Source organism: Anabrus simplex, chromosome 1 (assembly GCF_040414725.1).
Source record: "Anabrus simplex isolate iqAnaSimp1 chromosome 1, ASM4041472v1, whole genome shotgun sequence".
Taxonomy (NCBI): Eukaryota; Metazoa; Arthropoda; class Insecta; order Orthoptera; family Tettigoniidae; genus Anabrus; species Anabrus simplex.
This window is the reverse complement of record NC_090265.1, coordinates 929,669,108-929,691,542: the sequence shown is the minus strand read 5'-3', so window position 1 is coordinate 929,691,542 and position 22,435 is coordinate 929,669,108. Positions and strand designations below refer to the sequence as shown.

The 22,435-nt window shown below is 41.2% G+C and overlaps 1 protein-coding gene across 1 annotated transcript in view; it reads left to right on the top strand.

Moving 5' to 3' along the window:
- The window catches only part of Scgdelta (sarcoglycan delta), a 545,288-nt gene that overhangs the window by 255,264 nt on the left and 267,589 nt on the right, over positions 1-22,435 (top strand). Inside the window, exon 3 of the mRNA XM_067148647.2 lies at positions 6,830-7,031. Within this exon, the coding sequence (XP_067004748.1) occupies positions 6,830-7,031 (202 nt within the window). The remainder of the gene's footprint in view (positions 1-6,829; positions 7,032-22,435) is intronic.

The window sequence follows — 22,435 nt, the reverse complement described above, 5'->3', positions numbered from 1 at the left end:
ACATAACTACGGATCTGAGGTCCCAGGGACCGAGCTGTTACAAGAGATACTTTCAGAAAATGCTGGCAGCTTTGATCGCAATGCGAACACAGAGAAGACTGGAATTTAGGAAACTGGAGAGAGAAAGAGATTTTCAAGACCAGTGATGCAAGTGAAGGGCGGAAAATTTGGGGCTGAATGGTCCCCGAGACCTCACGTCAGTAGTGAAGGGTTAAATAGAATACAGACGAACCATGGCAGGTGCGCATATGCTCCCCATAAGTGGGATAAATTGCAATCTCCAAAATGTAAGTGTGGAGCTGACAGGCAGAACCGTCCACCATAGTATACAGGAGTGGAAGACCAGGTCCTATGATGAGAACTTAACCGACTTCCTGACGGCAACTGATGATTTCATAAATTATGTCACCAATTTAGAAATCTCAGAGTAATATTTATAATATAAAGAAAGTATTGTTAATTGTATACGCTTAATTGTAATGTGTAGTCATACGATAAACATATAACTGTACTTGGGAAGGCCATCTTCAAGCACTGTATTCTCTACCAGTCGTCCGAGTTCTGTTAACAACCTCGCCCTGACTTGGCTGGATCACCCCAAAAGAAATCTGGCCAGAGGGAGGCAGTCGGAAGTTTGCTAAGTGAATGTGTAAGCAGGCGGGCGGTGAACGGAGGTGAGAGGCTGAGCTCCTATCCGGCCTCAATTGAAAACCGATCGGATGGAAAGAAAAATGGGGCGGGATCACACAGTGGACAATGGGCGGCATGGCCCATTGCCCTTTCAGAAGACACCTCACAGGTAGTAGCCTCGCTTACTAAAAGTTAATATCCTTCCGTCATCCAATATGTACAGTCAATCTCACACAGTAGATGAAACGGGTTTCTGAGGAAGTGTCCTTCACGAGAGTAATCGTTACCCTTCTTAGCTAAGCCTACGGTATATCACAAGGTACAAGAACTTTGAATTTCACAACGTAGAGCAGTGTTCTTTTAAGAAAAGTATGCTTGCTCGAAAGTGCGAAACCTTGCCTAGTCATCCATATCTTCACTTACCCAGGTGTTTTAGCTTCAATAATAGATAAACCAATACTTTTGTTACCAATTCGTACTTAAAGTTTATATGTACGGTATATCACAAGATACATTGTTTTAAGATTATTGTTTTAAGAGGAAGTACAACTAGGCAACCATCCTCAAATATATGTACGGGATGAACGAACCATACAAATTTAAAGTTAGATGTGACGTACGTATACATTTAGAAATGTCTATTATTAATGCAGTTCCATAGCCAATTATGACTGAAATATTAGATAATAATAATAATAATAATAATAATAATAATAATAATAATAATAATAATAATAACTAGATGACAGGTGTTCCTCCGTAGCATTTGTTATAAATAGGTTAGATAATTCGTCTTGATATACCTATCTTAGTCATGTTGTTTTGCCTGCCCTTTTTCAATGTTTTTATGAACAATTAAGAAAAGGTTGTGGTATGCCGCAATTCGTAATCAGTGTTCATCATTCTGACGTCATCACGCCGTCTGTTTGGTGAAAATCCATCCATATATTCGCTTTTTCTTTATCCTTCAGTTCTTGATGTAGAGCTTGGTATTGTGTTGTAGAAAGTAATCGTATTTTTAATCGCAGTTCTTCTAGATAGAACGGTTGTCTTTTGAGCTCATAAATAACTGGAGAAGCGTTTATTTTCCAGGCAGTGAACATTTTTTAAGATCCATGGCCTTCACTTTTTGTAGCGCAGTTAGGTTATCCTTCGATATATGTTCCCAGGTAATGTCTAAGTCGTATGTCATGATGGGGTCTGTTTGTACGTAGACTTTTTTCTCTCAGCAGCATGTAAGTTATTAGGAACGCTCTGTCCTTTTTTGAAAATATTTGAAAGCAGGGAAAGGTTAGAAAATCAAAGAGTATCTAGCAGGGAATAGTATTCTTCCGTTATCAGAGTAAGTGAATACTCTCTGGCTTGACAGGTAAAAATCAAACATGGCTACATGCAATGACATCACTAAGGATGAAAATCACATATATCAGAATATTAATGGAAGTGTTAGTCTCTTAGTAACCTGCTAAGTAGAGAATATATTGCGGGCTAGGGTAAGCCTTCGCCTGCAATTATTGGAGTGACCATTTAATGATTTTATTTTATGATTACTTAAAGTTGGCTGAACTTAGTGGCCAATCAATGTTTCATGATTCATCGGCAGATGATTCGAGAGAGAGTGAAACAAAAATGAAGCAAATCTGTCCAGTAGAACGGACAGACGGATTTGCCAAAGCTGTTTTTAGTAACCACTCTTTAATAATAATAATAATAATAATAATAATAATAATAATAATAATAATAATAATAATAATAATAATAATACATTATGTTTTTCCTTCTTCTTCCTTTCTCTTTTCCCAATTAAATAAGATCGGCACTTGCTGTGGATTTGGCCCAATATTTTTGTAACATCTCTGTAAAATTATCGGTCATTACAAGGAAGCTTGAAAAGTGCCCGCACTGAAAAACAAGCCGATATAAGCATACAAACTAGTAGGACACTGATTCACATTACTATTCAACGCAGTCACTATTCTTGTCCAAGCATATGTTCCAACGTTACACCAAGGCATCGACGCTGTTACGGAAGAAATGTGCGTTCACTCCCCGACGGCATGCTGAGCAGCCGTATCGTCGTTGAATCGCGTATAACCAGGTGCTTCTTCAACGATCTGAAGATATGGAAATCACCGAGTGAGTTGGCTACGCGGTTTGTGTCACGGAGTTGTAAGCTGGCATTCGTGAGAGAGTGCGTTCGTATACCACTGCCGGTAGCCCAGAAGATATTTTGCCGTTGTTTCTCATTTTCACACCAGGTAAATGTACATGAATTAAGGCCACGGTCGTTTCCTTTCTAGTCGAGGCCGTTTCCTCTCCCATCGTCGCGTGAAGACGTGTTCAGAACCTTGCACTGGAAACACCGTAACATTTCACGGGTGCTGCTGGCTGCGTGTGGTATGGTGGTGTCGTGCAGCAACACGGCCTATTGAAAGATGTACACGTCGTTTTCTCCGAATTACAACGGACAAACACTCCAGTGTGTCACAGTACCTGGCAGCTTTCACTGTCGCTCCCCTGGTGAGAAAATCAGCCTCTATACCAGAGGTGCTCACGCTGGGTATTTCGTCCCGCGGGCGCACAGCACTGCAAGCGGGCGGGCAGACAGGCGATGAGCGTATGATATTGAACCAGAGTGACGGTATCTGCATTTAGGGCAGACGCCCAGGTGGCAGATTCCTAATCTGTTCTTCACCTATATCTTTGCAAAGAATTTAGAAATTCATTGAATATCTCCCTTGGTGAATTCGAATCCCTAACTCTTCTTCCTAATAAGGAATATTTGCCCCAATTTGTCCTCTTGTATTCCAACTTTATCTTCATATTGTGATCTTCCCTACTTTTAAAAATAACCCTCAAAATCGTCTACGAAGGTCATTCTACGCCATCTCTCCAATGACAGCTCGGAATGTACCACTTAGTCAAGCAGCTCGTCTTCTTTCTCCCGTCTTCCGACCCCAAACTTTACAGCATTTTCATAACGTTACTCTTTTATCAGACTTCACCCAGAACAAATTCAGCTGTTTTTCTTTGGATTTTCCCAGTTCTCGAATCAAGTAATCCTAGTGAGGGTCCCATAAACTGGAATCATACACTAGTTGGGGTCTTACCAGGGACTTATGCTCTCTCCTTTACATCCTTACTACAGCCCCTTAATATCCTCACAACAATGTTAAGAGATATGTACCCTTTATTTATAATCCAGCTCATGTGTATAGCCCAATGAAGATCATCCCTTACATTAATACCTAATTACGTGCAGTTATTCCTATGAAAAACGTTCAACCCATCAAAGCAGAAATTAAAACTGAGAGGAGGTTTCGTATCAGTATAGATCACAACATGACTTTTAATGCCGTCTGCGTGCAAACATCATCGATCATAGTGCACGGTTTCTTGTATTAAATTATAGAAGAATGAACAGCTTTATAAGCATAATTTTACGAAGAAAACTTGAACGAATTTTTCAAGTCTTGGGGTTGGCCATTTCGCTAAAACTTCTTATTAATCATTCAAATTCCTGAGTATCACTATTCGCCCGTCACGTTTAATGGAATTATGGTCGAGTAATTAACTTCTCATATGGTGGTTTAGTTTCTTGTCGTCCCAGAAGGTCACAGTCAGTCCACTTCACTTGCTAGCACCATCAGTCACTTCCTGATAGTCCGCCGTCTTACTTGCTCAGAGACAAAACTAATTGGCGAACCTGGGTGACATGTTGCACCTAATATGTTCCCCGAGACACCTTTATGAAGCTGTCGGTATCAGCAGACTCCCTGATAAATGAGACAACAAATATTACTTTACTCCACAGGAATATTTCTGAATCCTTTTAAGGCTTCTTTCATTGATTTTATGGTTACATTTCTAGAAGAATGTACAGCGGTGGTAGTGGTGGTGGTGGTAGTGGTAATTGTTGTTGTAAGTCGAAAGGATTAAAATATCAATATAAAGAATAATAAACATGTCTGTTTCTCGTTACGATGGTTATCACAGGCAAATAAACGTTGCAACATAAATGGGCTGCAAAATCTCGGGGTAGGTTAACTGTGATAACAGTTTAATAACACATGGACTTCAAAGAACTTTTATTTACACATCGCAGAAAATTATCTTCTTCTTCTTCTTCGTCTTCTTCTTCTTCTTCTTCACCCCCCTTTTCCCTTACTTGGGATTGGATGCCATGACGATTATCTTCCATCTTTACCTATCTGTTGCATTTTCTTCGGTTAGTCCTTTAGCCAATATGGCATTTTGTATGTCTCGCCATCTGATCCTTTGCCTTCCTCTACATCTAGTACCCTGGAATTCTTCAGACCATGTTCTCTTGTTTGGTGTATTCTCCTAAGGCCACATTACATGCCGTACCATTTTAGTATGTACTGCCTCAGAATCTCTGTTATTTCCTCCAGTGCTATCATCTTTCTTCTCCTTTCCTTCAAGGAGTTTCCCATTGTCCGCCGTAACGTTCTCATTTCCAACCTCTCCGCTTCCTTCTTCCTCAAACACACAACAGAATATGTACATTAAAATTTACACTGAAAATTACTAAAAGAAGCAGCCATATAATTGGCAAACTATGCTACCTATGTAACCATTACACTGTCTCTCACTTCGAGGCACACACAACTTCTTGCCTGCTCGCCATCACCTCAAGCTACTGGCCCACGAAGGTCAAGTGGGCAAGTTTCCACCAAATTATGGTGGACCTTCACATGAGGCCACGACCTCGCAGACGACATCAGTCATGACCGTGTGACTGAATAATATTCAAGGAATAAATCTGGAAAAGCGAAAAAGAAAATAATAATAAATTGTTTTGAACAACCAAGACTGAATTCAGCACATCAATAGGGAATACGTTTCTTGAGTAAATGTACACTTGAAATTTATAACTTATTAGTCCACTCTAGGTCGGAGAGGTCAGTGCACTTATTATGATGATGATGACGACGACGACGATGATGATGATGATGATGATGATTGTTGTTGAAAGGAGTCTAACAGCTAGGTCATCGGCCGCCACTTATTAAGAAAGTGGACCGTGGAAAAATCAGTTCCATATGAACACACTGCAGGGTCAAGTCTCGTTAAGAAGTAAGTGTCAGATGTTCCATGACTGATCTTTAGCCTAAATAAAATAATGATCTTCCTCAGTACTCCCAGGAAGTGGACCGCCATACGTCAGTTGTCTTCCTAATTGCTTTTAGATTGCTGGTTTCGTATAGCTATCCACCCCGATTGCCACAATGCCAGGATGGCTCGTTGTAGCTGGGAACATACCATATCTCTTCCAGATACGCTCACAGGTCTAGGTGGTAGTAGTTTTACCAGTTCTTCTTCAGCCTGATGTAATAACTCGTTTCCCGCAATCCATTGGTGACTAGGAAGCCACGCGAAGGTGACTCAGGTACCAGCTTCCAACAGCCTGGCAAGTAGGTCAAGGATCCACTATACATAACCTATCTGTAGACTATAAAGTGCTTAAGGAATCAGCAACCAACCGTGAATTAAGTACATAATCCTGTGTAGTACGGTATCAGTTATCCTTCTAGGAAGCTTTTCCTTTCACTAATGGCTTAGTGTCAGCGTAACACGTATCGTAACCCGTACCGTTTTTCGGCGCAGGTGGGTTGAGAATGGGTAAGGAGTGGGAAGGCAGCGGCCATTTTCAGAACTACTGAAGGTGAAATTCGAATCTACCACATCCCAAATGCGAGCTTGAAGTTAGTAGGTCTATGTGAGCCGAACTGCATAGCGAAATCACTCACTGAGGTGTTTTTTTGTTTGTTTGTGTAATTTTACACAATAAATATGCCTTCAAAGATACACATTGTCATATATTAAAAGGGTGGATAACATTTACACACAATAAAGAAAGAAATTCCCTCGAAGCATAAAATAATCTTTCCGCCTAGAGCAATGCATGTGGCACGTGGCACTGTTCCTGCAGGTACCTAAAGAATGCTTCTTAGAAATCTTCGTTAGGCAGATGGAGGAATATCTACATAAATATCTCTCTCAGTGTTCTTATAGCCTATACCATACTGTTTGGATAATTCTGATATGTTTCCTCGTTGTTATTATTATTATTATTATTATTATTATTATTATTATTATTATTATTATTATTATTATTATTATTATTATTATTAAATGCATGTGACGTTACGAACAAGTGATCTTATTCTCCTTCCAGGATGGTACGTGGGGAGTCCTTGGCCTCAGACTGGGTGGATGATCCTCGTAGTCAGCTGAACACCAATGGCTACAACTTCAAGGTGGGAATATACGGCTGGCGAAAGCGTTGTCTTTATCTACTGATCCTCGGCCTACTCGTCATGGTGATCGTCAACCTTGCGCTCACTCTCTGGGTACTCAAAGTCATGGAATTTTCGTCGGTGAGTAGCTCGGCCATGTCTAACAAGGTAATATGTCTCAGAATAGGACAATTAACATATATATAGACATGTATTAGGTCTCATATAAACTCTTAAATATCTCCTGAATCAAATAAAACTCCTCTGTTTTCCTTAGAAATCAATTAACTTATCACTTCAAGTTTTTAAGTTGACAAGGAATCAAACTTATTGATGGCATAATTAAAAAGCCTCGTATCTCCCAAGGCTCTTCGTATCCATTATTTACCTTAAGACTAGTCGCGCCTCCTAGCCACACAGAACTAATTACGTTGGGTTCATTTTTCTATTCGCGTGGGTAAAGGAAGATGAACCTCGCCGTACCGTAGTATTGGAATGAATATTTGCGTGACGTATTTACCTACTTCAACAGTATAATGTATTAGCACAGAAAAATTAACACGCCGAAAATTGTTCTTATGGACTACATATCCATGTTTGACTGCGAGGCATAACCGCTTTTAAGAGAAATAATGCTTTCGTGTATGTATAACTTCACAATTTTATCTGTAATTTGTGTCCCACTCTTCGTTCTCATCCCCAGTTAAGCATGTAAAAGTCCAATGCAGTTCCAACTGGGAATATTTTAAAGCCATTACGGTGTAATGCATGGACCTTTAAATGTTCCAGGTACTAGAAATGTTTAGAAAATGGTTTCAGATTCAAGGACGACAATAATTTAAACAGTTTAGCAGTTTTGTCATAGAAATTTATTATCGTATGAGTCTTGAGTAGAAGATCATATCGTTACATTCGTGAATCGTAATTTCATTAACGTTAAACTATACCTGTTTGAATTAAATTTTGACTCCTTCTTCCAAGAAGTAAAAGTCATAAAGACATAATTTATCTCTGAATGTCTTAATTATTTATTTACATTGTACTGTTTAGTATGAGTTCCTGTAGTGACACGCAAGTAAAGTACATTTCCTAATACGAAGTTATAGCGGATATTAGTATGGGAGAATTAACGTAAAAGTGTCCGACTCGTTGGCTGAAAGGTCAGCGTACTGGCCTTCGGTTCAGACGGTCCCGGGTTCGATTCCCGGCCGGGTCGGAGATTTTAACCTTAATTGGTTAATTCCAATGGCACGGGGGCTGGGTGTATGTGTTGTCTTCATCATCATTTCATCCTCATCATGACGCGCAGGTCGCCCACGGGTGTCAAATAGAAAGACCTGCACCTGGCGAGTCGAACCCGTTCTGGGATATCGCGGCACTAAAAGCCATACGGCATTCATTCAACGTAAAATTTTATGTTCTTCCTCTTGTGCCCTGGTCTTCCGTAATAAAATATTGCTTGCCTTAGTTGTTTATTTATGTTTAACCTATAGTATTATTACTATTATATTATTATTATTATTATTATTATTATTATTATTATTATTATTATTATTATTATTATTAATACGCTGATGTATTCCTCTATATGTACAGTCAATCAAAAAATTATGAACGTCTGGTATTGTATAAGTTCCTCGTAGGAACACGTTTCTCAGTAACAATTAAACCCATAGATATACTATTTGTTGAGGGCACCACAGGGTTTGTATCTACAATAAATGAGAGGTGAATAATATTTTAATAATAATTAAAATTAAGTTTAATAAAATATATGAATGTGAGTAAAATAAAATACCCTGTTCTCGTTACATTTTTGAGCAACCATGAATTAGTTACTGTAATATTCATTTATTTATTTAATATATTAATTTGAGAGGTTATGTTAACAGTTAGATTCCACTTTTCCTTCCTATTGACCTGTAACTTCAGTTGATACGCTTCTTATTCATATCAAAAAAGACAAAGACACCTCCGTACAGGCCATGAAGGCCCTTGGAGGAGTGGAAGGTAAAGGCTTCCACCATTGTTAACCGCGGCACGTTATGGTGTAGAGTGGTGAGCTCTACGCCCCGTTGCCTTTACCCCAGGAATTAACCTGGTACTCATTTTTGGTGTAGGCTGAGTGAACCTCAAGGCCATATGCACCTCCGGAAGTGGAAATCTCGTTTCTTAAATTTAACGACTTCTTGACGGGGATTCGAACCCACGTCCTTCCAGGCGAACCGAGCACGCCTTTACTGCCTCGGCCAGGCAGCCCCTCTTATTCATATCTAGACTGACTAAATGGACTTTTAAACTTATTATTTTATATTAAAAACTTAGATTGTTAACTACAAACAACGTATGGTATAAAACATCGCGAAATACATCACATCCATCTGATTTCATAAATTTGTTCCGTGAGCACTTAATCCAACCTATATTCACATTCTTACTGACCTCTGTATAAATATAAACGTTTCCATTCAGTGCTATGAAAACAAGGAAGTCATTCATCGAGACATTTTTTCACTTATTTTTTAGCGTGCAAACGAAAAATTTAAAGATTATGACCTCGTTACTAAATTTACATAACAAATTAAAATTTAATTTCATCTCTTTCAGTTATAACGTGCTCCGAATTTTTCTACTGTTTTATGGATTCTACGTTTACTACGCTGCATATGCCGCTACTAACCTGCCTGTGCTCTCTTCGCCCGTCCAGTTTCAACTGCTCGTGCTGCTTACCCTCCCTCTTTCCTTCCCCTACCGCTTCGCTGCGCATTGGGTACTGTATGCTCTCGTCCTTTCTGGACGCTTCTACCTGAATATAAATTGGCCTGCTCTGGGCTTGAGCAGCGAGTTTGGATGAACACGACGATTTGTGTGGAGGGAGGACTTGGTTTTATTTTGCTACCAGCTGGACTGTGTGCAATGTTTCTTTTAAAATGTGCTTTTGTATACCATTGAAAAGCTACGACTGCTGGACGGGTGAGCGAAAACATTAATTTATTTCATTTCCATGTTGTTTTTTGAACTTTCTTTTAATGCTGCACTTCCTTAATTTTCAAATTGCCGTTACTGGCTACCAATGACAGTTCATGTTGATAATAAGCTAACTGCAGCTATTGATAGCGGTACCTTACTTTGGAATTACATTACCATCTCACTCCGAAGTTGGACTTTGTGATACGTCAAGTGATTGCTGCGATATGAACCATTGAAATTCAACTGTTTTCCCGAGCAAACGCATGAATAGAATCAATTGAACTATCACCTAGCTTCTGTTTGCTATTTTGGAATTTCATCGATACTGACTGATCCTATTTTTCCAAATCCCTGTTGGCAGCCATTGATACTGTTTTCTTTCACGTCCCTCCCCTTTCCCCACCTTCCTATTCCGCATCCCTTCCGCGCTTTTTTTCTTCTACATGTATTATTGTACAGTGGCCCATATGTCTTTCAAATTTTAATGTTTTTTCGTGTTCATAAGGAAATTTTTGTTTTCCTTGTGTAGGACACTCCTCATGTAAAAGAGGTTGTATTATTATTGAAGGTTTCGAGTCTAGCTGTTCTCTTTGAAAAACAATCAGAAAATGAATATGGTCGTCCCATCTGTTTTTTCTTTTTTGGAAGTCAGAACTAACTGACCTTGGGATAATTGTTGTTTTCTTTGTTTTGTAAATGTTTCTTCTGGGTGTTTTTTGCTAATATATTGTTATTATGAAAAAACTATTTCTTCTTTGCCCTTTTTTTGTTGTCGTACGCCTTTCCTTGCCCTCAAAAATGTTGTACCTACCTCGGTTCCTCTGAATACATGGACTCAGTGAAAATGCTTCCATTATGCGCTCTGCTGAAAACCTTTCACCTTGAAAATTGAAAACTACCTGAGAACTTGTGCACGGACGGACTTATATTTTTTTTTTGGAGTGTTGTTACATCCCTTTTGCTACGCCATCACGTGCGTTGATTGGTACTGCGTCAGTTGGATTAGTATCCTGTTTTATGCCTTGTGTTTTTCTTGGTGCATTGTCTTACCATTCCCATTCTGGTGCATGGCGAGATCATATTCTGAGCGTACATACTTTACCTAAAATACGACACAGACCAACCCATACCAACCTCCACGTCACACACACACACTCAAAAACCCCACACAGTTGAGTCCACCAAAATATCTGATGGATATGGTATCATCATGACATTATAAAATAATTAATTGTTAGGTAAAATCATCTTTATTCGAATTTTAAAGTATCAGTTCAATAACACATTTTGCATCTCATTACCAAATCGAAGATCTTGATGATTTTCTGGCGTAATTCATTGATGTTACATATACAAAATTTACACTAATCAGAGGAGGCCTGTACATTTTTCTGTATTCGATGACTAAAATCTATGCTCGTTATCAAACTCATTGAAAATAGACGACATCCTACTTGTTTCATAAATGTGTTTCATGAACATTTAAGGTAATTTGTATGTATATATACTGCGTCCTAGTTAAATGAGGACGTAACGTTTCTGTCTAATTGTTTTTCTTCAAGCGTTACCAGATTTTCAGGTCATGATAGCATAGTATCATTGCCACTACCTTCTTACCAAAGTGGAGGCTGTTTGAATGTAATGCTCGCATGTACAGTTATTGTAATGGAAATTATCTTCCCTATAAAACGGATTCCAAAACATGATTTACTGCAGCTATGGTCATGATATCAACGGTCACATAAAACTCCAAGTTTTCTTATTGTTTTGAAATAAAAGGAAGAATATTATAAGTGACGATGGTAAGTCAAAAACTAAGTTTCACCATTTTATTTCTTAAAATGAAAGCAACGAAGCTCGTTGCAACTTATATGTTCGCTAGTTTGTAGTCCATACATCGACGATTTCAAGTTAGTGATGGTACTGAAAGAGCAGTGTTAGGAAGAGCTCCACACAATGATTTGTTTCCTTCAGGCAATAAATGGTGCCATGAATTTGCAGTGGATCGGATGACTATAAAATACGATAAGTAAACTCATCGACCAACAGGTGCATTCGGTATTGCCATTGATGAAATAGTAATGGATAACAGAAGTGTGATCCTAACTCAGCTGGAGATGTTCTACGAACAGGAACCACTTTCTATCGTCAGATGATGGTCAGAATCATTTCACGCTGTGATAAATGTTTTTATAACTTCGATTATTATGTTCGAAACTAAAGGAGTGGTACCGATATATATGTGTTATTTATCTTGCGCTAGTTTTACCTGTTGAATCACCACAAATCTACTTCTTGACTTACCAATGTGTATAATGTACTATAGTATGTACAGGTTGATTGAAAACAACATTAATAACACTTAGCATGTTTTGAGGGACGGCAAAATGATCACATTTCAAGAGGAGACACATTTCTACATCTGCCAGGTTTGGGGGTTGTGGGGCGTTCACATTTTACAACACTTCGGATATGGTGAGGGTGTGCAGTTCATATTTTGTCAATAAACATCCACCAATCCAGAAGAGCATCACATCGTTCATTTTTCGTCTCCACAGTATAACGGTTAGCGCAATTAGCTGCCATCTTCGAAGGTCTGAATTCAATTCCCGGGACTGAACTGCAATTTAAGATTGGCAGGAGGGTGGTTATAAATGTACACGAATCTACATTTACGGAGTGCGTTACATTAAAAAGGGGGTTCGAACTGTCGACCTTCTACTTGAATACGGAACCTACCTTGGAGGTACAGAGACTGGTGCTCGTGATCAAAGACGTGTGGTTGTGTGTTCAGTATTTCATTTATTGTTTGGATTCGTGTGATAAGGTCCACCTTTGACGTAACAAGTTTCTCGTACACAACACCCTTGAGAGTACCTCAAATGGAGACGTCTTCTTCCATGACTACCAAAATCTTCACCACCCTTGTAGGCTCTACAATCAAGATCGTGGTCGATAGTTCGAACCCCCTTTGTAATTTAATGCATGATGTGATTTTACGGAGGTTTCTTGACAACGTGAACGGACGATCACCCCCATATCCTAAGTATTGTTATACTTTTACTCCCTAAAACATAGAAACCATGCTTTTGTGTACATCGGTTCCCTCTTAAAAGATTATCAGTTTGTCGTTCTCACAACATGCTAAGGGTTGTCAGCGTAACAGCCTCTCACACAAAGCTAACTTAAAATGTACAGGCTGCAAAATATGAAGATCGTTGCATGTCTTTTCCCCTCTTCTTCGATCCGAATATCATAAAGAAACGTGTCAGTTCCTTTATTGCAAGCTATAAATTACATCTATGTGGCTTATGTAGGTAGGTGATATTGAATGTCATTCGTTTTCTTTCGAGATACAAATCGTCCGTTAAATTTATGTAAGCAGAATAGTAGTGTAAAAGAGATTTACATTTCCACATAGCTTACCATATATCAAGGTTTCCGTAATAGTACTGTGACGTGCACGACATTCATTCCATGAAAACTCATGAAGTTCTTTTGTAACGGAACAATATGAGTGTATGTATGTGAGTATCCCTTACATTACCGCCGTGTTCTTTATGGAAAGTTAAGTCATCCCTTTCTTCCTCCCTCTCTAGAACAGCTCCCATCCACGCCGAAATCGTACTGCCAGAATAATGGGCAAATGTAGTGTACTTCATAAGCTAGGCCTATATTAAAAGTATAAATTACTTTCATGTGGAGCATGTTTGCTTTTTCATACCATTCGTGGGTAGATTCTGGTGTCATTTAAGGTTGCCTAAAGTTTACTGTGTTTCTTCCAACGTACTTCCAACGAGACGGTTCATTAACAAAGTTCTTTATTTATTGCTAGTTACAGCAATAATCTATACATAGACTCAACCAACTGTCTCGTGACAATACTTAGAGCTGTTCGAGTAACATATTATTTGAAACTTGAAACTTTCAATAATTTGACATTTAATTGAGTACGCTAATTGAACTGCCTAATTCAGAATGGAAAGATGACTTCGAAGATGTTTCCAATTATTTAAAAACATGAGACGCAGGATTCAGCATCGAAAAGGATTTGTACTGTAATACATAATTCAAAATAATTAAAAGGGAAAGAAACCAGCATGATGTAAAGTGTTAGTGTACATTTGCGCGAAAGGTAACTCCATGTGTAACACGGAGCTCCTCAGCCGTACGGTACAAAGTATAGCAGTTAAAGCGTGCGAAATTTAAATTGATCCGAAGCCGTAATGAATTGTCCGTTTGTCTGGAAACGTCAAAGGATTAATGTTGTTGTAGCTGTTGTCGTTACGCTTGAGAGCTTAGACTAAGGGCAACAGTCCACAATCCGTTGTATATGTTGTAACTGTCAAATGAATTGTGCTATTCGTGGGTCTGCCCACCAAGCTGCTTACAAATTTTGAAACATAGTGAGAGGACCAAGAGGCCCTGGTTCACTATGACATTTCTTCCACTCACAATCTTCTTCCAAATCTGACCTCCAGAAGTCAACTCTTGATGTCTTCCGAGCGTATTAGAATTGCGAAGTCTAACGATGATTTCATGTTCCAACCTTTATGGCCTTACCATTACTTTAGCTAACAATTTTATCTCAGCGAGTGTAAATCGTCTTCATACTCCCGTATATCAATGAAACCCACTCGCAAACTACGAGCCATCTGTCTTATTCCTTGGTGAAAAACTAAACCACAACCCGTTCCCGAAATATCTAGGAGTCACACTGGACAGAACTCTGAGCTACAAAGAACATCTCACCAAGGTCTCTCACAAAATCGCTACAAGGAACAACATCCTGTACAAGCTTTGTGGCAGTTCCTGGGGAGCCTCGGCGAACTGTTTACGATTAATCGGTATCGCACTTGTCTACTCTGCAGCGGAATACTGTGCACCGGTATGGCTGGAAAGTATACATGTGGATAAAGTGGATACTAAGCTGAATGATACCATGCACTGCATAACTGGTACTGTAAAGTCAACACCTCGCCACTGGTTACCCGTCCTTAGTCATATCCCACCACTCCACCTGAGGAGAAAGGAAGCTCTGCTGAGGGAAGCAAAGATCTGGTCATCTCCCTCATTACCAGTTCACCAGGAATTTTGTTACCCATCGCCACGACGACTTCGATCTAGGAGACCAGCAGGTATACTCGCCGGCTGACTCTTGAGGGATAATTTTAATCTAAACGAGAGCTGGCGGGATGAGTGGTCAATTTCAACATCTGGACCAAATGCTCATGACCTAAACCCAACCCAGAAAATGAAGGGATTCAACCTCCCAAGAAAACTATGGTGTCGCCTCAACAGACTGAGAACTGGGCATGGACGCTGCAATTTCCTACGCCATAAGTGGGGTTGGATGGATTCTCCAATGTGTGAATGCAGTGAAGAAGAACAGACCATGGACCATGTCATCATGCGCTGCCCTCTTCATGCCAACTCCGGAAGCCCCAGCGACCTGTTTCATCTTTCAGAAAGTGCTGTAGAGTGGCTGAAACACTTGGACCTGGACTACTGAATCTGTAGTTATATTCACCATACGATTAAATAAATAAATAACTAATTAAGTAAATAAATAAATAAATAATAAAATAAATAAATGCCGAAAACCTGTTTGTTTTCTGCTTAAAATTACAATCTCAACCACTCTAGGTCGATTTGTACATCATTATTACAGGCATCAAGAAACGCGAACAGAATATCTTATTTTCAAAAGAAGTGAGTCAATAAAGATCTAGGATGTGTCTTTCTCAGGGTAGCTAATGTTAGAGTCATGAATCGAACATTCGTTCTTTTAACGAAGGTTGTATGTTACAGTACGAATTATATTGTTGTTGTTGTTGTTGTTGTTGTTGTATAAATGACAATACATCTAAAATAATGAATATAAGTGAAAATTCGGTAAAATGATGGCATATTACCACGTATCGGTTATTTGTAAAATGTAAGGATGAAAAAAACAGTGCATATTTTCAATACAGAGGCAGCCTACTAATTTTACTATTTTAAGGGAGAATTACGAACGGCTCTTTTTGATATACACTGACTGACAGAGCAAATGCAACACCAAGAAGGAGTGGTCAGAACTTTATGCCAATTGCAGGGTAGACTGACGTCACTGAGGTATGCTCATGATGTGAAATGCGCCGCTGTGCTGCGCACGTAGCGAACGATAAATGGGACACGGCGTTGGCGAATGGCCCACTTCGTACCGTGATTTCTCATCCGACAGTCATTTTAGAACGTGTTGTCGTGTGCCACAGGACACGTGTATAGCTAAGAATGCCAGGCCGCCGTCAACGGAGGCATTTCCAGCAGACAGACGACTTTACGAGGGGTATGGTGATCGGGCTGAGAAGGGCAGGTTGGTCGCTTCGTCAAATCGCAGCCGATACCCATAGGGATGTGTCCACGGTGCAGCGCCTGTGGCGAAGATGGTTGGCGCAGGGACATGTGGCACGTGCGAGGGGTCCAGGCGCAGCCCGAGTGACGTCAGCACGCGAGGATCGGCGCATCCGCCGCCAAGCGGTGGCAGCCCCGCACGCCACGTCAACCGCCATTCTTCAGCATGTGCAAGACACCCTGGCTGTTCCAATATCGACCAGAACAATTTCCCGTCGATTGGTTGAGGGAGGCCTGCACTCCCGGCGTCCGCTCAGAAGACTACCATTGACTCCACAGCATAGACGTGCACGCCTGGCATGGTGCCGGGCTAGAGCGACTTGGATGAGGGAATGGCGGAACGTCGTGTTCTCCGATGAGTCACGCTTCTGTTCTGTCAGTGATAGTCACCGCAGACGAGTGTGGCGTCGGCGTGGAGAAAGGTCAAATCCGGCAGTAACTGTGGAGCGCCCTACCGCTAGACAACGCGGCATCATGGTTTGGGGCGCTATTGCGTATGATTCTACGTCACCTCTAGTGCGTATTCAAGGCACGTTAAATGCCCACCGCTACGTGCAGCACGTGCTGCGGTCGGTGGCACTCCCGTACCTTCAGGGGCTGCCCAATGCTCTGTTTCAGCAAGATAATGCCCGCCCACACACTGCTCGCATCTCCCAACAGGCTCTACGAGGTGTACAGATGCTTCCGTGGCCAGCGTACTCTCCGGATCTCTCACCAATCGAACACGTGTGGGATCTCATTGGACGCCGTTTGCAAACTCTGCCCCAGCCTCGTACGGACGACCAACTGTGGCAAATTGTTGACAGAGAATGGAGAACCATCCCTCAGGACACCATCCGCACTCTTATTGACTCTGTACCTCGACGTGTTTCTGCGTGCATCGCCGCTCGCGGTGGTCCTACATCCTACTGAGTCGATGCCGTGCGCATTGTGTAACCTGCATATAGGTTTGAAATAAACATCAATTATTCGTCCGTGGCGTCTCTGTTTTTTCCCCAACTTTCATCCCTTTCGAACCACTCCTTCTTGGTGTTGCATTTGCTCTGTCAGTCAGTGTATTTTGACATCAAATTATAAGGTGATATCAAATGAAAGCGAGTCAAAGTATAGTAGAACATATCGTACCTTAAAAGTAATCATCAGAACTGCTAGAATTGCTAAGACATTTATCTACTGGGTGAGGACATGGTCAGTACCAGGTATCTTGCCTTGTAGGACAGGTTAAGCCTGCGGTAGAATCCAAGCCTGTAAGATTAAACTTTCACTCTTGTGCAGATAGCCTGGGCACCAAACTTGCATCTGTAAGTTTGGCACTCCTGTGGGGTTAACCCTGGAGTCGGATCCAAGCCTGTTAGGTTAAGCTTGCACACGTAGCCCGTGTTAGGTTATGATGTCATGCATGTACTCTTAGCTAGAACAACAAAATAGCCACTCCCACTTTTCAAACCTTCCGCGCTGTGACGTCACACCCACCAGCAAATCAGGACCTAGATCGCCTGTCACGTGACTCACCCAGCAGCCAATCAAGGCTTGATCTAGCCCCCTACTAAAATCAGCACCAGAAATGGGTGAGGAGGCTTTCAGTCCCATTCCTGAAAAAACTGGCGATCTGTTGAAGAAACTACATCTGTAGGCCTACTCTGCCACACACATCGTCGTCTGACGGAAACAGATGTCCACGAATGTCTTTCTTCAGCTCCCCACAGATATGGAGAAAGATCTGGGTTGCAGAGAGGTTGTTGAAGCGTTTTCCACCCAAATCTCTAAAGCGAATTCCTCACAGAGTTAGCAAAATGGGGACGAGCGATGTCATGAAGGATAAGAACGTTCTATAGCATACACCCTGTATGGCGCGCCTCAGTTCCTTTAGCGTGGTTTCATAGCGCTGTGCACTGATTGTGGTCCAATGCTCGTGGGCATCAGTTGCATCGGACGACGATGAGTGTGTCAGGGTACAGATGTGGTTTCGTCAACAGCCCGCCAGGTTTTTCAAGAAGAGGATTGACAGCCTCATCACCTTTTTCGAGTGCTGATTTTAGTAGCGGGGTTATAAGGGACCTAGATCAATCGCTGATTGGCTGCTGGGTGCGTCATGTGACAGACGATATGGCTCCTGATTGGCTGCTGGACGCAAGAGATTTGAAAAGTTGGTGTGGCTATTGTGTTGTGCTAGCAAATGGTGCATGCATGACATCATAACCTAACACTGTCTATGTGTGCAATTTTAACCTAACAGGATTGGATCCGACTCCAGGCTTAACCTTACAGGGGTGCCAAACTTAATAGTAATATTATTTGCTTTACGTCCCACTAAAACGTTTTTACGGTTTTCGGAATTTCCGAGGTGCCGGAATTTTGTCCCCCAGAAATTCTTTAACGTGCCAGTAAATCTACCGACAAGAGGCTGACGTATTTGAGCACCTTCAAATACCACCGGACTGAGCCAGGCTCGAACCTGCCAAGTTGGAGTCAGAAGGCCAGTGCCTCAATCGTCTGAGCCACTTAGACCAGCATTGCCAAATTTACGGATGCAAGTTCGGTGCCCAAGCTGTTTGCAAAGAGTTTAAGTTTAATCTTACAGGTTTGGATTCGACCGCAGGCTTAATCTAACTGCCCTACTAGGCAAGATAGCTGTTATACATCAATCTTATGGACGCCTACCCCAAGGTCGTAGAGCTGACGCGGGGTTGCATGCCTCTTTTTGGTGCTATGGGGCTTCATTTGGACATTATGGGTTCTATTTCGACACTATAGAACCGCACTTTTGGTAATTATAAGACCTCTTTTGGGCGCTTTAGTCCTTTTGGTGTGCTACAATACATCATTTGTGCGTTCTAGGACCACGTTTGAGCATTATAGGAAATCTTTCGAGTGCTATTGGGTTTCACTTTTGCGTTATAGGTCCTCTTTTGGCAATATAAGGACAATTCGGGGCTTCTTTTGGACATTATGGAACATCTTTCGGGCGCAATAAAAACCTTTAGGGCGCTATAGGCATCGTGTAGGTGGTGGGTGCTAGGGAGCATATTTTGGGTGCTATGGTGCTCTTACAGGTGCTAAGGAGCTTCCTTTGAGTGCTCTTGAGATGCGGGGGAGGTAGGTAGTGTGAGTTGGAGGTTTTTATTTTATTTTTTGCTTATAACATCATGCTGGAAGTTTCAGGAGCTACGGGACCTTATGGGTACTACGAAAGCTTTCTTTAGGCACTTAGAGGCTGTCATGGATGCTACAGGACATATTTTGGGTGCTCTGTGGCTCTTTTAGGCATTACAGGGCTCTTATGAGTGTTATATAACTTCTTTTGGGCGAGTTGTGTTCTATTGAAACACTTAACTTCCCGCCTCGATTGAGAATGGAGCCCTGGTACAAATGGAGGAGAAGGTAGAGGTGGAGGGTGGACGTGGACGTGGCGGCTGAGGTTGTGGTTGAGGTGGAGGCAGAGATTGCAGTGTAGGTGGAGGGGCTGGTGAAAGTGGAGGCGGAGGTAGAGGTTGAGATGGAGATGGAGGTGGAGCAGGTGGAGGTTGATGTTAAGGTAGATGCGATAGTGGAGTTGGAGTGGTGCAGCACTTCTGAAGTGCTGCCTACTAGGCGGCCTGCCTATCAATTTCAACATTCCGATTGCGCTGATATCTGGGAACGAAGTAGAAATTCTACTGGAATGGATACTATTAAAAACCAAACCTTATTGCGCAACGGCGCCAAACAGCCATGGCCTACCAAGTGTCAGCTGCTCAGCCCGAAGTCCTGCAGATTACGACGTATCGTGTGGTAAGCACAACGAACTCTTTCGGCCGTTCTTCTTGGCATTTTAGAGGCACGCGCGCTACCGCTACACCGCGGGGCCGGCAATGGATACTATAGCTAATTAAATTTATTTTTTTTAGGCAACACCGAACGCGCCACCGGAGATTTTTAACATGCCAACAACAGTGTCATGGACTGCCAGGATTTTTGACCGTGCTCCAAAAAGTGACTAACTCAACCTCGATCGACCTCGTGAACTTCAGGTTATGAGTCGGAAACTCTACTAGTGATCCACCGAGGCAGCTAGGGCTGTGGTGGCATGGGGCTTGTTTCTGTTCATGACTAGTGATCCACCGAGGCAGTTAGGGCTGTGGTGGCATGGGGCTTGTTTCTGTTTATGACTAGTGATTCACCGAGGCAGCTGGGGCTGTGGTGGCATGGGGCTTGTTTCTGTTCATGACTAGTGATCCACCGAGGCAGCTAGGGCTGTGGTGGCATGGGGCTTGTTTCTGTTCATGACTAGTGATCCACCGAGGCAGTTAGGGCTGTGGTGGCATGGGGCTTGTTTCTGTTCATGACTAGTGATCCACCGAGGCAGCTAGGGCTGTGGTGGCATGGGGCTTGTTTCTGTTCATGACTAGTGATCCACCGAGGCAGCTAGGGCTGTGGTGGCATGGGGCTTGTTTCTGTTCATGACTAGTGATCCACCGAGGCAGCTAGGGCTGTGGTGGCATGGGGCTTGTTTCTGTTCATGACTAGTGATCCACCGAGGCAGCTAGGGCTGTGGTGGCATGGGGCTTGTTTCTGTTCATGACTAGTGATCCACCGAGACAGCGGTGGCATGGGGCTTGTTTCTGTTCATTTTGGGTTAAACTGACATATAATATAAAGAAGAGTACGTCCTTAACTTTAAGTTAAATATCCTGCACATTAACACATTCTTTAGGCCAGCCATCATAGTCAGATCATGATCACTGAAGAAACGTAGCTAGTCATTGGCAGATGTTGTACAATTAAACCATAAGAAACAAGGAAGATTATAAGAATAAGAGGAAGAAGAAGAAAATTTAGCAACTTGTTCACAAGTCGAAAACAACTTTTTCCTTCTACGTCATGTATGACTAAAATGACAGTGAATTTATTGTAGGTAGTTATTGGTTTTTGGTCCTAAGATTGAAGAGAACGTCACAAAAGTACTTTAAATGTTTAGTAAATGGCCAATTTCCTAAATTACAGGTCTCATCTCATTTCAAACAATAGTTACTCCTCTTCGGTGTTATGTTTTGATAATAATTCACCTTTCTGACTGTATCCCGGAGTTAAAGATAAATGTTTACGGAATACATGACACTGCTAATTCACCTAAGATTTCAATAAACATTTGTGATATGTATAATTTGTTAGTGTTTTTCATGACTATCTAAATGAGATACGGCTACTTCGCTGATAAAATCCTTAAACATTACTATGGTAAAAAAATGGAAACATAAAAAATGAAATACGTCCTTTAGGCTTAGGACGAGAGCATAGGAAAGTTCAAAAACACACTGAGGTGTAGATTTTCATTCAAGTTCTGAAATAAACACATTTCTTAACGCCATAGCTTAAGAAGAAGTTGGTGTCAAAATGAAAAGATATAATTGTACAACACAAATATGTAAGTTAGTTTGTTACAAAGTAAACCCTATGGCAGGGTTTTTAGCATTTGAACAAATATTTCTTCCGAACATATTAGGATTTACTCCAGACCTTCCTCCACACAATAGTTATATGCAGGAACAGAAGTCATTTTAATATTTTGTGCAAAACTCAACATCTATCAACTGTAGTAAAAGGTTCCTTCAGCGCCTTTGTTTACAAAATTTAAAATATTCTTCATTCAGAAAGTGATACTCATATTCAAAGGCAACGCTTTGGATCAATGTGCCAATTAAGAGATATTTATTTGCCTGTACGAGGTATCCAGTGTTATTCTTCCCGGTACAATTTATACATCCTATATGCAGTAAATAGCCTACATTTCTTAAGTAGAAACATCGCTACACAACAACATATTCATCTCGTGTTTTAGAGTAGAAAGTTCATAGCATGGAGTGTATCTCACACCCTTGGGGCAATAAACATATCGAATACCACCAGAGGGTGCAAACAACAGTTGCTCTAGCTATTCCATAATACACTTGACTGGTTTCTGTTTGAAATTCATCTGCCTTGATGGTAAGCTACTATTATAATTTAATCACAATATAACCCAGTTCATAATTTTATCTGTACTCAACAGTTATTTTTAAGTGTGGTTTTCGAGGATTAGCAATATATTACCTGCGCATGATTTTGGCAATTGTTAGGGTGGCTTTCACCAGTTGGTATGTGCAAGATATTCACAAACTCCCTGGATATTCCAAATTTACTAGCTGTCGCTACTATGACTC